The sequence below is a fragment of the Phaenicophaeus curvirostris genome, chromosome 23, assembly GCF_032191515.1.
Source record: "Phaenicophaeus curvirostris isolate KB17595 chromosome 23, BPBGC_Pcur_1.0, whole genome shotgun sequence".
Lineage (NCBI taxonomy): Eukaryota > Metazoa > Chordata > Aves > Cuculiformes > Cuculidae > Phaenicophaeus > Phaenicophaeus curvirostris.
Genome location: NC_091414.1, coordinates 3,751,513 through 3,766,923, shown reverse-complemented (window position 1 = coordinate 3,766,923; position 15,411 = coordinate 3,751,513). Strand labels below are relative to the sequence as shown.

The window sequence follows — 15,411 nt, the reverse complement described above, 5'->3', positions numbered from 1 at the left end:
AAAATGCATCCAGGATCCCCAAATCACACCTGGGTAGCCCTGTGGGATGCACGACGACACTCCAAGGGTACAGACACAAGCGGCTCTGTGGCCCAGCACCTCCTGAGCAGGAGAAATCCCACACAGAGCAGCCCCTCTGCCCAGCACCAGCCACTTTCCACGGGCAAAGGACCCAGCACGGCTCCCAGAGTAACACACAAAGGCACCGATTGGATAGAAAGGTTTTATCAAGTTTACAGTTTTAAAAAAGGATCAAAAAAAATGACTCTTTTTGTTGTTGTCGTTGTTTTTACACGTACGTTACAAAAAAAAAAATTTGCAATTGGGATCTTCATCCAGGGGTTACTGAGCTGATTATACAAAAAAAAAAAAAAAAGCAGCAGGAAAGCCTGGCTTACACACCAACCGACAGGGAAAAGCACAGACAGGCTCGATATGGGAGAGCAGCCGGGATGCGCAGGTACGGACACAGCCCAGGCTCCGTGTCCGCTGCCCCCGTGCACACGAGGCAGGAGAGTCTGGCCCTCAGTGTTTATCTTGCAGGGGTAAGGAAACCGCGTAAGCCTACAGTATTTTGCTCGTGAGGTTGTTTTCCCCCACCCCTGCTTCTTTTCTAAGCGGAGTTTCAGCACTGAAACTCCTTTGGTCTGAAGTGAGTAACCCCCTGTACCCTGAGAGAATCCATCAACCATCGCCCTTCTGACCCCCAGCCTGGCTGGGTCCTTCGAGGGCGCTTCCCGTCTCTCCCCCCATCAAATCTGCTCAGCAATAAACCCCTAAGATACAGGTGGAATAATTACTCTTATAAATATATTTATATCATGTAGGAAAATAAGGCACTTCAGGAGGGTTACAGCTCGTCTAATTCTATGACATTCTAATCAAGAAGAAAAATGGGTTAGTTTCTGAAATGAATTAAAATGAATGTTAATACAGCAATAAAAACATTGCATCCACTTCCCACTTCAAGGCTTTGTTTACAAAGGAAGAGAGGAAAGCACCTCCCCGAAATCCAACAGCAAAGAAACCTGAGTGGGGGCAGCGGCATCTACCCCACGCGGGGTCCTGCCACCCGCTCCCCTCCGGAGCCCACCAAGGGCAGGTACTTTCCAAAAAGGCACGTTAAATAAGTTTAGCGACTGCAAAAAAAATGAATAAAAATACATCCTTTCCCTGAAACGCCGCTCCACACGGTTTCTCCACCATCTGGGACCTCCAGGAACCCCTTTCCTCGATCTGGTCTGGTGCTTTGGGTCTGATAAGGAGAGGAGAAAGCAGTGAAGGTCACCGACTGCGGACAAGGCTCCAGGCTGAGCCCGGGGAGTCGGGACGAGGCTTTCCCTGCGAGCGAGGGAAGGGGGGCGGTGGGGGAGAGGCTGCTGGGAGCAGCAGCCAAGCACTGCGGGCGAGGACACCGGGAGAATGTTTAACCAGGAGCGTGGCGTCGGGAAGGGGAAGGCAGCGGTGGCCTGTCCAAACTCGCCGTGTGCGGAGAGCGAGCGAGCACACCCCGAGCAAACGGGCTCCCAGGACAAGGCGAAATGGCTGCTCCGGCTCCGCGACTCCTTACGGACAAGGCTCGGGCTTAAGGTTCGCTCGTTCGATCCAGCTTTATGCAGGAAGAAGGATTAAGCAAACACGGAATGACAAAGGTGGCAAGGGAGGCCAGCGCGGGCCCTCGCTCTCCGTGGGGCAGCAGCCCTGCAGTTACAGCACAGCTGCGCTCTCTTGGAAAGGTTGTTCTTGGCATCTCTCCTCTTCCCCTACTGGTTTAAGAAATCTTAAGCTTACTTGGTGGCCCAGCGCTCTGCTATTTTGCAACGACACTCCAAGACAGTCACTTTACACCAGTTATTTCTCAGGGATCCCCACGCTCAGCTCAGGCTGCTTCTTTCTGCGACCGAAAAGGATCTAAAAACCCAATCAAGCTTCTCTATCTGTCCACAACCCTTCTGTTTAGAAGCCAGCAGTTCGGATTCCCACCTCGAGACGCGAGTTTGAAAGCTGAGGGTGGTTGCAGCAGGCTTGCACGGACAAAGTGGCGTCCCTCCCGCTGCCAGGAGAGGCCTTCCAAGCAGGCGAGGCAGTCGGAGGAACCAACTCCACCCGCGGCCATGCCGGATCGCCCACACAGCATCCTTGTGCAACAGGCACCGTGTCCCCAACGCCCCGAGGCGCGGCCCTGCCTGACAGACCATCCATCTGGGTCGCAGAGAATATGGCACTTTCTGTATTTCACACGACAGCAATACTCGCTCCCCTTTCCCAACAGGGGCCAAGTCTAGTTAAGGCAATTTAAAATTAACCCAGGTTTGGCATTTGCGAGCTCCTCGCTTCCCTGTGTGATAATGCTGTCAGCCTGGGTTAGCTTAAAGGTCCGTTTTCCCTAGGAACCTGTCTCTGAGAGAAGCCAGAGGAGGATGCTTACAGAAAGAGCAGAAAAACAAGAGGCAGTGATTCTCCTCTAACCCCCCCCTTACCCAGCTTGCAGCAATAATCAGTTTGCATTTCCAAGTCCCTCCACTGCAGGATGGCTCACTGGCACTCGAGGGGTTTGTTCCCTCTTCCAGAACCTGGAACTAGCGCTGCTCAGATGTTCCCAGCCCATCAGGACGCCTCACCGTCTACGCCCTTTGCATCCTGCTTAGCAGCTGATTTGCAGACAAAAATCTGATGGTGTAGCGGCCCAGTAAATCCCTCCTGATTGTGCTCAGGGTCGTGCTGGATCTCAGCTTGATCCGCACCCCAGAAAAGCCCGTCCTCCAGGCCCTTATCTGCTCTTTCAAAGATTAAAATGCACACGCACACACACAAGAAATCAGTAAGAACTCAGTGGCACAAACTGAAGCCATCGATCAAACCCCAAGAAGGATTTTCAGCAACCTGGCAGCCTCGGGCTGGGGGCCTGGCATTCCAGGTATCAGCAACATCATTAAAATGAGGCAAGGCAGGGAAGACAGAACAGGCACAGGCTGGAAAAATACGTAAGAAAGGCAAAGAGGTTGGAGAGTTGGTCTTAACGGGACATGTGGGGTCCCATCCCACAACAGCTGGACCCATGATCTCCAAAAGGCATTGGAATCGGTTTCTTCCATGACCCTGCCTGAGAGTCAAGGCCAAATTAAAATCCTCCAAGCACACCTGTAGCACCAGGGGTGTTTTGTCTCTAGATTTCCAAGCTAGGCTCATGTTCTATGTAAGGCAATATAAAAACAGCAATAAAACCTAGGCCAGCTTGTTCAAGTTCACCATGTTCTCCCCCTGCCAGTACTGTATGCGTAGTGAGCAGCCTGGGAATTCATAGGGTTAATGACGAGAAGAAACCTTTTCTTCAAATTAACTAATGAATTATAATAATAAAATTACAGGAAACAACGTAGGTTAGGACTGACACAACCAATGGGCAGCTTGGTTGACGCACTTGATGTTTCTAGGTGAAGGTGAGGGGGCTGAAGAACAAGCCTTATGAGAAGCGAGTGAGAAAGCTCGAGCTGTTTAGCCTGGAGGAGGCTGAGGGGAGACCTCATCACTGCCTACAACCACCTGAAAGGAGGCTGTGGTGAGGTGGATGGTGGGTTGGGTCTCTTCAACCAAGTGCCAGGCAAGAAGATGAGAGGAAATGGCCTCAGGTTGCATCAGGGGAGGTTTAGATGAGACATCAGGAAAGGTTTCTTCACCGAAAGGGGCTGCCCAGGGCGGTGGTTGAGTCCCCATCCCTGAAAGGGTTTAAAAGACAGGTAGATGAGGTGCTCAGGGACCTGGTTTAGTAGTGGACAGGTATGGTTGGACTCGATGACCTCAAAGGTCTTTTCCAACCGAACGACTCCATGATTCTAGGCACACTAACTCCCCTCCTTAAGTAGGAGCGAGGAGGAAGCAAAGGAAATACCAGCATTTTCTGCTACTTGGGTCCCAGTGTAAAACTTACAGTTACCCTGCTAGGAAAAGCACCTCTTCAAACCAACGGCAGCGCTGCCCTGAGCAGGACAAAGAAGATCAAAGTGCCCGGTGTTCAGAGAACCCCTCATTGCTCTCGGCACTTATTTTTTTTTCTTTTTTTCTTTTTTTTTTAAAACACAATCTCAGCATGAATTGGAGAAATCAGCAAAGCAGAGTTTCACCACCGCTCAGTGCTGACCACACAGATGTGTCTCAGTGGGGCAGCAGCTCTGCTCTCCCTGAAGCAGGAAACCAAGCGAGCGTTGTGCCCTGGCTTTGCATCCCTTTGTGCGAGTCTCCTTTGGCAGACTTGGCAAAGCAGTCCAGGAGATTTGAGGAGTCCTTCCTCACATTGCACCCAACACGCTCCGCAGCCCTAGAGCCGGGAAGCGCACCCCACGCAGCGTCGTCTGGAAATAATACTAGGGGGTCGGAAGGAAAAGAACTGTGCACTGTTGCCAAAACCTGATTATTTGACCGTGGGATGCAGCAGAGAACAGACATTTAAAGCCCATTTTCTTGCGGCACTACCAGTATTCACTGGAAAGGAAGAGCCATCAGATCAGCTGTCTGCTGTTGCAATGAGAAAACTAGCTGAAAATGTCCTTCATCTGAAAGGCCACGCGGCTGCAACAGGATCATCCATCTTTACTTTTAAAAATCCCTCAGGATGGAGGGTTTATGTGTGCTCTGCCTGGTGGCATCGAGAATCTGGAGGTTTAGCTCTCTTAAATAAGCAACCGTTACACCCCCTCCAGCTAAATCCCAACACCACACCCTCAGCATCCATGAGGAGACCTTTTGGAAAGGCAGAGCACAAAGTCCTGCCAAAGCCAGAGGGGGCAGGAGAGGGGAGATATTCTGCTGGTTGTCAGAAAACCCTTGGCACATCTTTGGTTCTGGGATGTCAAAGGAAGGTTTGGCCACCTGATTCTTTAAGAAGATGTGAACTCGAGAGAGAAGGGGAAGAAGGGGACGGGACCGTGGTTAATCCGACCATTCGTCCTCATCAAACTCGGAAGAGTCGTCCTCAGAGTCGCTGTACTCCACAGCGATGCGGCGTGACAGGATCGTTGCCACATCATTGCCCACAACGTCCCGCTTCTCCTGCTCCCGCTGCTCCTCCACCTTGCGGAGCTGGAAGCCTGTTGGGAAGAAGGCAACAGAGGGGATCACGCAAAGGCTTCGGTCACATTGAAATCTCCAAAGCAGCCATCCCTTTGACACAATCCCCTGAGCAAGGCAGCCTGTTCTCTGCCAGCGAGAGAGCCGGACACGCTGTGGGATAACATTGATGGTGAATGACAGCCAAGACAGGCGGGATGGGCAGGTGGAAGGGGAAGCGGATCATTTCCGTGCTCCTCTGAGGGGTCACCACCACTGCTGTTCAACCCACTCGCAAACTTGGACCACACCGATTCCATCCCTGGTGCAGCAGGAAGCATAAAACCTTGTGAGACTGTCATCAGGGTGGGCAGAGGAGGGACCATGAGGTCCCATCAGCGAGGCAGTCACACTGCTGCTCACGAGATGGCTCCCACTTGGATACAGCGGGGTTTTTCCAGAGGCAAAGGAAAAAGCTGGCATTGAAACAAAACCTTACCTTGACGAATAGCTGAAAGTAGATCGCTCCTGGCATCGCTAACAGCAGGCAAGGACGACTTGGGCTTGGAAGTGGAGGTGTCTGAGGGTGGAGGAGGGGGTGGGGGGCCATCCAGGCCACTGGAAGACAGAGGTGGTGGGCCAGGAGGTGGCGGCGGTGGAGGAGGGGGCGGCGCGCTCCCACTGCCCAGCTGCGGTAGTGGAGGTGGGAGCACGCTGGAATATTCGACTGCTGGAGGGGGCGGCGGTGGTGGTGGGGCAGCAAACTCGGGGTGAGGAGGGAAGGAAGGGGGTGAGGGAGGTGGTGGGGTTCCCGGGGACGGGAAGCCCATGGGAGGTGGTGGAGGGGGAGCGCTGCCCATCAGCGGCGGTGGCGGAGGTGGCGCCGGAGGGGGAGCAAAGCCCGGCCTGGCTGCTGAGGGGGATCCGATCGGAGGAGCTGGTGGTGGGTGACTCGGGCTAACCAGGCTGGATCGTTTGGTCCCTCCAGAGCCAGAACCTCTTTGGTTGTCTACAGGATAACTGTTGCAACAGGAGAAGAGAGAGAAATGAGGCTTTTAGCTGAGAGCCTAGACTGGACTGTACAATTTCAATGTGAATGTAAACCCATGTGTGTTTGTTGCATTCCAGACAAAAAAAAAAAAACTAAGACCCAGCTTTAACTGGTGTTTCCATGAGACCTCTCTCCTTGGTTTTAGTTCTCTTGCAGTGTTTCTTTTGGCCTACACCACCAGAACAAAGGAAAGCTTCTGGGGACTGGCAGAAACGCTATCGCCCGTCCCATCTCCCAGGCTGACAAGAACATGAGCCATCTCACCTCTCCGCCAGAGGCCAGGCGTCGCGTCTCAGTCTGAGCAGCCTCCTGGCTTAAGAGCTCCTGCATCAACGCATGCCACTACCTCTCCATGCTGAGGTCAGACTTATGACACGCCAAGCAGGGACGTCTACCATGATAAATGGCACGAGGGCTGGTGGGTGTGCCAGGAAAGCATATGCTCTCAACACCTGCTAGGAACAGATCTCTTTGCTGGATTCCACAGCTCAGAGCTGGAGTGCGGCAGCCATGTTTCATGGCTTGCCACGAAGAGCGAAGACGACATGGAAACCCAATGTGCTCTTAAGGAAAACACCTATTTGTGAGTGAATCTCCTTTTTATGGAAGCTGTGTTATACCAGGAAATGCTACTGCCTGTAAGATATCGGCATGTCCTATGCACAGGTAAAGGAAGCCCTAAACTGACATCTCCTTCCACGGTGAAGCAGAAAAATAAGGTACATTTGCCACAAAAACATCACAGTTTTTAACAGACAGACTCTGGCGATCGAACCCAGCTCTCAGGTTTCTTCCAAAACAACCACTAAAACAAAACCAGAGAGGGGAGATCGCTGTGGCTAGGCAGAGATCTAAGCAACTGCATAAGGCAGCATAAGCTTCATCTGAAAGCTCGTTTCTGCTCTGCCCTAGAGGAACGTGCTGCAGAGTGGTGTGCTTGCTCTCTCTGACACATCAGAAGAGCCTTTTCTGCAGCATTGTTGCCTTTGGATAAGATGGAGACAAGCTAACACACTCCTGTCTATCAGACATACTTCCTCCTGTTACTCTTGACTCTGTTTTACTGCCTTTTAAAAAAAGAAGCTACTCTCTCGTTTCACCTTTTGTGTCTCCAGCCACTGCTGGACCATAATTCTCATCTCTAGAGGTGACTGGAAGTCATAATTTCTTCCGATACAAAGCAGCTGCCCTGAACTTGCAGCAAAGTCTCTGGGAAGAAGTCAGCTGGTGCGCTCAAGTCCTTTAAATTTAACTACATCTACATCTTCAGTGCCCACGTCGTGCATTTGTCAGAGATCGTAGGGCAAACGGTAACACAAAACAGAGGTGAAAGAAGCTGTTCTTTGCACAGCTCTATCAGGAATTTGAGTCTACACACTGTGGAACGACTGCATGGGAAATCCCATGCGATGGAGCCAGAGCATTAATTGGGACCCTAGTCTTTTAGAAAGTGAGTTAAGTCTGCTCTAGTTCTCACCCAAGCCCATTCTCCCCTTCCATACAGGATCAACAATCATAGAATAGTTTGGGTTAGAAGGGACCTTAAAGATCATCTAGTTCCAACAACAGTGGTTGGGATTTACGGAGAGCGGTGCTGCCGGTGTCTCTGCCCCTGCAGTTGCGCTTCCCCTCCAGACAGGAGCATTCTGGTTCCCATACAACACCCGTTAGGAAGTTCTGCTGAACTATCTCAGCCTGCCTCATGTCATCCTTTTACACCACCTACTACTCCTTGGTGACAGAAGGGATCCCGTAGGCTTACCTAAATTCCACCGGGGGTGGAGGCAGGCTGTCATCTGGGAACGAAGGAGGTGGTGGCACAATAGAGTCAGTCTGCGGCGGCGGCGGGTAGCAGTTCACCTCCATGCTTTCGTTTGAACCGATGCTGCCATTCTGATACACCATGTTAGAGGGGTACCTGAGTGAAAGCAAGACAAGCAAGTTATTTACAGAGTTCAAGGCAATGTCTACAGTTAATATTTTCCCCTCGCTCACAGGAGCTTTGCCTCCTGGAAGGGTTACAAGAAACAACCGCGCAGCAGTTCAGCCACCAAACAGCACTGGTATTAACCATGCGGATGGATCAATCTGCAAGACTTAGAAATAAGGTTTTCTAGCAGGAATGGCTTTTCCCAGCACAGTGGGACCTGCCTTTAGGTGGGACTTTATCAACCATCACAACAGGACACACAAAACCTTAAAGAAACATTTAAGAACCAAAAGAGTCTCTATTTCTCAAAGCATTCCATATGAAGAATACAGTGTCACTGGATTAGCTTGCCCTGCACAGTTCTTTGGCTGGGATTTGCCCAGATGGTCTTCTGCTTGTTCATTGCTACCATACATCAGAACAGCACAAGTATAGATTTTAATGAACAAGAAAACACTGGAATAAGAATTTATCATTTGATTATAGAAAAAACACTAATGAGCGTGTTTTGACCAACTTCGAGTTCCAAGACTCCACATTACACTGGATAACATCAGTGGCAAAAAAAAGAAGTACTCAAAATAAGCTTGAAAATAGGATATCAAAAAGAACCCAAGCAACAGCGATGCCATTAAAAGTATCCAGAGCTGAAATAGCACTGAAGGAAGAGACCACTCTCACAGTCAGCTTTCAGTGAGTCACTTCTCTGTGGGGTGGCAGAACCACCTCGTTCCTGGGGGCTCTGGACCTTGAGTGAATTCAAACGCATGAGCACACTTACAGGAGAAAAGAGAGGAGCAAGAAAATGGTGCTGTTGTGCTGCTCGATTCCTCTGCTAGAAACCAAACCTGTTCTCCTATTAAACTAAAAGCAAGTTTTATTTTTAGCCGGAGAGTGTGATTTAAAGAGAGATTTTTCTTATATGAAAGGAAGCTGCAAGGAGCGAGCAAGCGAGAAGTGCATTGTGGGGAATTCGGTCTGCTTCCAGCCTTGCTGGTGTCAAAAGTTAAATGAATTCCCAAGCCAGAAGCGCTAAAGAGAGCTGTAGCTTGAAATACTTGGATGGGGACAGCCCCCGCTTCAACTTTTGAGTGTGAAGAGCCGTTTGTGAACTGTAACAAAGCAATCGCACAATACTAGCGAAATGCCAACCTGCTCAAGAGTGGAAAGCCCCAGCCTAGGTGTGATGGGAAGGGCATCGCCATGGGATAGGGAGCCGAGGCTCTCAACACTTCCGTGCCCATGAGACAGGCAGCCGAGAGCAGACTCGCTCCCTGAAGCTGTTCCTGCCACCTTGTTCAAAACGTGTAGCTCCCTGATCTATTTAGCAAATTTTAAATCAGCAGACGGATTTACTTTGGAGAATCTGATTAGTGGCAGTATTGATCCGCACTGTGTGGTGGAGCTGGAGAAGCTGCAGAGCAGGGTGAACTGCATTACAATCAACAACACCCGCCCGCTCCCCCTCACTGGGGAGCTGAATGCTGAGTCCCAGACTTGCTTACCCAGCAGGACCGTGTTTGTCCTTTGACTCAACAAATTCTTGTCCCATTTTCAGCTTCTCCCACTCTTCTTTCCGGGTTTTGATTTTCCGCGGATTCACATTTCCTCGGTTCGGATTCTCCTTTTTCTCTTTCTAAGGGAGAAGGAATCAAACAGAAGCCTTATTTTCCTTCAAACTCACTGCAAACAGGGAGGGATAGGACAGACCTGTAGCAGTTTCAAGATATCTTCACAAAGAGGGCCACGATTTTTAATTTACGTTTCCGATTGCTGCCAGCTGCAAAGATCTCCCATACAAAAAAGCTGGAGCACAGATAGCATTAAAAAAATCCAGACAGACAACATCAGATTTCCTCACTGCAGCCCAGACACGATGCCATTGTTACTCCCTGGCACAACCACCTGGAGGGCAGTGTGAAAGCTTGTTTCCCACCTCAATTCAGTGTTTGGCCTCTGGGTGAAGGCTGCCAAGTCTCACCATCACCTTGCTGGTGTTAAGTGCTTTGGGGTGCAATACAGACACTTGCCCACAAAGAACAGGGCTATAACTCGCTTCGAACTCTGTATTCCAACATGCTCTAAATCTCTCCTTTGTTAATTTGATTGATTTGTTTTCATATTTAATACTCTGATCCTCAAAAGCTAAATAAAGTATGTTCAAATTGCATCTTTTATGGTGTAAGTCTCTCATGAGACCCCACCTGGAGTACTGTTCCATAATCTTCAAAATAAGGAGGATATGGAACTGCTGGAACGGGTCCAGATGAGGCCATGAAGATGATCCAAGGGCTAGTGCATCTCTGCTATGAGGACAGGCTGAGAGAGTTGGGGTTGTTCAGCCTGGAGAAAAGAAGGCTCCAGAGAGACCTTAGAGCAACTTCCAGTCCTGAAAGGGGCTCCAGGAAAGCTGGGGAGGGGCTCTGGATCAGAGGGTGCAGGGATAGGACAAGGGGGAACGGCTTTAAATTGGAAGGGGAAAATTTAGATGAGATATTAGGGAGAAATTCTTCACAATGATGGTGGGGAGGCCCTGGCCCAGGTTGCCCAGAGCAGTGGTGGCTGCCCCATCCCTGGAGGGGTTCAAGGCCAGGCTGGATGGGGCTTGGAGCCCCTGATCCTGTGGGAGGTGTCCCTGCCCATGGCAGGGGTGGAACTGGGTGGGCTGTGAGGTCCCTTCCAACCCAAATCATTCTTTGAATCTAAGTCTCAGTGTTGATAAACCTGGGTCCAAATCCCCAGGAATCAAACCAGGAACTGGCATTTTCAGCTCAAATGGCTTTATTAAGCCCCCTGTTCGCCCCTAATTTAACATTAGGGCCTGGTTTTGCACTCCTGAAGGGGCGTTTTATCCTCCCTTTATTCTTCTATAGAGGAATTTATTACACCACACAACACACTGCGGTGCTGGGGCAGTGGGATTTGCACCGAACAGACCCCTCTGCAACATCAGAAGAGTAGAAAAGACTCCAGCACAACTTTCTCCCCTGCTGACTGCACCAGCACTATGTTCAAGGACTACAAATTAAGTCATTATAACTATACAAAGACAGTGGCATTTAGAAAAACAGATTAAGGGTATCTTTGTTTTCTTTTTTTAATTAACAAGGATGAGAGCAAACCAGATAAAAACTTCACTGAATTGATCCCTGAAGAGTTTAAGAGTGCAAACCTAAAGTCTGGAGAGCAACTTTGCAGTCCAAGATTTATTAACGCTTCCCACCTCCTATTCTTCCCCAACAGGCCCATGTTGGCACAGATCTCCCATTTCCTCACCCTGTGTTTCCGCTTCTCTTTCATAATATCCTTCGTGTCCTGAAGCATTTTCTCTCTCCAAAGGTCAAAGAAGTATGAAGGATCTGTATAGAATTTAAGCGCCTCTTTGCCATCATCCCTAGAACAGGAAGGGAGGGAAAAAAAACACACAAACAAGCACCAAGTCACGCATTTGTTTGAAGCCCAAAGAAAACACAAGGCACAACCCCAGATGACACTTTTAAAAGCCTGCAGCGAGAAGGTCAAACGCTGCTCTTGCCTCTGTCCTCCACTTCCAAACGGGCAGTGGACCCACAGCCTCACTTGTCCCAGCTCTCCCTCTCGCCATCGCTACTGCCCTCACACAAACTCTCCGTTACTGAGCACCCAGAGAGCTCAACTGCTCTGAACAATCACCAAGAGAGCAGCAGGTCTCTCACTTCAATTCCCACTTGTTTGTGTTGTACTTCTGGTGTGAAAAAAAAAAACCAAAACACCTTCTCCAGCTCAGGAACCCTAAATCAGACCAGCAGCGTCCTTGAAACTCATGAGCGAGCATGCACATACACTCTCTCTCTCCTCCTACTTTGCAGTACAGCCGCGTCTGGCAGAAGACAGCTGCCTCCAGCTATCTGTAATTACTTTTTACCTGTTCAAAAGATATTTATGGATGTGGGCTAAGTCTCTGCATTCTGACCCCTTTACTTCTACTACCCACAAAATGAAACGGGAGCTCAGGAGAACTGGTTACGCAGCCAGCGCAGGTCACATCGGACGTCTCGGACCAGGCACGGAAGGCCACAGAAAGGCATCTCCAGATCTACAGGAGTCTGCTGCACCCACCTGGGTGAGAGCCATTTACAGATGTATGCTCTGCAGTTTGCACTGCGGCTTTCTGGAAAGGAGCCACAGGGCTACAGAGAAGCTCAGGAAAAAATGCATCATCTGCACAACACCTACCATGTTTGTGCGGTGCCAGCCAAGCCTTGCCCCAAGGCAGTCACAGAAGTGACAGCAGGTAACCCAATATATAATTTTCTAGCTACTCTCATTTGTACAGCCCTAAAAGCAAAGTTTTATACAATCCAGAGGATGGAGATTTCCTAGTGGATCTCAGCCTGGCAACTCAATTTCCCACTGGAAATGGCTACTTCAGTACAGGATGGAACGGGAAATGACCTCCTCGTCAGGTTTGGAGGAAAACTTATTCTCTGCAAAGGAACAAGAGGGGAAAAAAGGTGTTGCAGTTGTACCTGTAAGGTGAGAGAATGTTGAGAGGTGGAGGAGTATTGCAGGTCCTATAGGTTTCAAGGACAGGCACCGGGAGAGAGTCTCTGTCGAAGAGCTTCTGGTCCTGAGTAGTGGAGCTTTTGAAGGCCTTCCTGGTGTTAATGCCTTGCAGGGAGACTGTAAGAAAGAAGAGAGCACAAGTGAAGAACAGCCTGACCCAGGCCAGTGACAGTGAAGATCAAGTAACAAACATCTGATTTCAGTTGGGAGTTCTTGGCATGCTTAGTGCTCCTTAAGGTCGGGTTCCTTTTCCCACAGATCTCTTGGGAAGCCCAGCAAATCTCAGACCACACTGTGCCAAGATCTGCTGCTGCACAGACACAGCTCTCTTGAGAGTTGCCAACGTGGTTTTGAACCCCTGCGACCAAGATTTAAGAAGTGCACTGCTATCAAACTGCTGAAAATGGAGACTTGCTAACGAGCAAATCTAGACTCGGCCAGAAAGGCCGTCCACACGAACAGCACAGTGCTTTCTTCAGGAAGGGAGGAAACGGTCCCTCTTAGTCCAAGAGAAGATGTTCCAACACCCACCGCAGGGTCACGTTCATTTTACGGCCGTGAACCAGCCACGCTGACTCAATCAGAATCTTTACCATGCTCAGTCTGCAAGGACTGTGCTCCACTCCATTACCTTCCTCCTCTTTGGGATCCAGCTGAGTGACTTTGACTTGCAAGCGGTCAACTCTCTCGACTAGAACGCTCACCCGAGAAGCAAAGGTGTTGGCTTGGGTAAACAGCTCTCCAAATATGTCTTCTGCAAATTTACCTGGAATATGAAAAGTGTCCACATTACCCTTGTGAGCCACATCAGACCATATTCAGTCTCCCAGCTTGTTTTCTCGAAGAAAGAAGAAAGAAAGAGAGAACAAACCATGCTTCTTTTCAAGTTTGTCATGGCCAAATTTAACATCCAGGACGGAAATGCTCTGTTCCACCAAAACCTGACATTTCCAAGGGATCTTTAAGCAATAAAGAAACAATGGAGACACACTTTCAAGTCATTATTAAGCTAACGAAATAAAGAGGGCTGACAACACAATACTGGTCTCAATCTGGCCGGGTCTGAAGGTCCTTTAAGATTCTCTGCTGTTCTGTTTATTATACAGGCAAATACAGTTAGATTTTCATTGCTCTGGAGAATCTCAAAGGCTCCCAGACTGCAGCAGCCCTGCCTCCAGGGTAACTGGCACATATTTACAAGCTCAAAGTACTCTGGAACTAGAAAGCAGACCCAGTCCTTGATCCTAAAGCCCGAGCTATAACCGCAGATGAAAGCACTGACCCTTCTGTTCCTTCAGGTGGCAGTGTCTGAAAAATTGATGCATTCACGTTTATTCTAAATCAAAACCAAAGGGGAACTTCTCAAACAGGGATATTCTCTCTGTAACAGCTCAGACTGCCCAGTGGGCTGCTATGACAAACATCATCCATCGCTTGGACTGCACGAGTGCCCAGGGGCTTGGATCAGGAGCTCGCTGTACTGCTCATCAACGTAACAAGATGTGTTTGTCCTTAGGAGTTTAAAACCTATGCATGCAACAAGAGACGACCACGAGTAGGGAGAGGTGGGAGAACTGGATGGAAACCAAGAACTTACAACGAGTACTGTCTTTTTGTTCTGCTCTGGGGCACAACTGGAGACAGGGAACCCTGACCATGCCGAGGACGACGCTGATGGGAACAGACTTGGCACTAACAGCAGACACAGGCCCATGGAATTCCCACTGATGGGAAACATTTCCAGCCCCTGCTGCTGAGTACAGGGCTGCTCCCCAGAAGCAGTCTGGTTTTGAAGTGAATCATCATATGGTCAACAGTTTGTTCTGGAATCTGTTACTCCTAAAGATCTTCTCCGACTCTCAGGAAAGGATAACCAGTTGGAAGCCTAACTTTAACAGCGACTTTGGAAAATCTGGTTTTCTGCGGTGAGTCACATCAGAAATGCAAGCACCCCTCCGCAAGGCAACGCGAGGGCATTCCCCAAAGCCCAGCTGCACAAATACTTCCAGCTATCTAAACCGACGTATCAGCTACTTGCTCATACTCCCATGCCATTCTCCTTACACCGCCAAGCACAGGGAACCAGCCAGGTTAAAAATCAACCTCCTCCACCCCTTTTGGTGGCAATGCCAGCTTGAAGTGTTTGAAGAAAGCAAATGCTGGATGTTACCTTCAACTGACCCCCTCCCTTCCACTCTCCTACACAATATAGACTCCACATATGCTCTATTAAAGAGCCCAAGCTGGTTTCATGCAGTGCTCCCAGTGTTCAACACCAGCACAAGACCAGTTTTCCTATTTGACCAGGAGAGTGAACGTTATCTGTAGGATAAATCATCACCTCCCAGCAACAGCTCGGAAAAGAAAAGTTGTAACTCAGTTTTTGCTTGAGCAGAACTGAAAATCATTTCTGAGTTTCACAAGGAACTGCAACAAGCACTAAGGAAAAAATTAAGTCTTTAGCTTGCAATGCCGAGTAGAACGTTTCAAGCATAAAATTATATACAAACAGCACTGCATGTACCGGTCTCAACCCTGGAGGGAGAAGCGGGATGGTTCACATTCCCTTGCCGGTGTAAGTTCACCGGTACAAAGTTATCACCCAAAGTTATCACCCAACATCTCGCACCTTTCTGTGCTTCACGTGCGCTTTTAGATGGGGTAAGGCAGAGATTAATTTTTTGGTTTAGTTACTTTGACTGCAAAAGTGCAGCTTACAATAAGAATTATCTTTGTCATGCACTGGCAGGAAGACAGACGGCGTGATTTAATAGGTCTTTCCATCTTTAGCTTGTGGATTCTATAAAATCGCACAGAAACGCACAGTCGACTTATACAAAGT

At 49.3% G+C, this 15,411-nt stretch overlaps 1 protein-coding gene across 1 annotated transcript in view; it reads right to left on the bottom strand.

Annotated features, from left to right (window-relative positions):
* Nucleotides 1-209: 209 nt before the first annotated feature.
* The window catches only part of WASF2 (WASP family member 2), a 36,782-nt gene continuing 21,580 nt past the window's right edge, over nucleotides 210-15,411 (bottom strand). The window contains exons 3-9 of the mRNA XM_069875557.1: nucleotides 13,201-13,335; nucleotides 12,533-12,686; nucleotides 11,301-11,418; nucleotides 9,530-9,660; nucleotides 7,857-8,012; nucleotides 5,543-6,063; nucleotides 210-5,084 (exon numbers count right to left, since the gene is read on the bottom strand). Of these exons, the coding sequence (XP_069731658.1) occupies nucleotides 4,927-5,084; nucleotides 5,543-6,063; nucleotides 7,857-8,012; nucleotides 9,530-9,660; nucleotides 11,301-11,418; nucleotides 12,533-12,686; nucleotides 13,201-13,335 (1,373 nt within the window). The 3' untranslated portion in view covers nucleotides 210-4,926. The remainder of the gene's footprint in view (nucleotides 5,085-5,542; nucleotides 6,064-7,856; nucleotides 8,013-9,529; nucleotides 9,661-11,300; nucleotides 11,419-12,532; nucleotides 12,687-13,200; nucleotides 13,336-15,411) is intronic.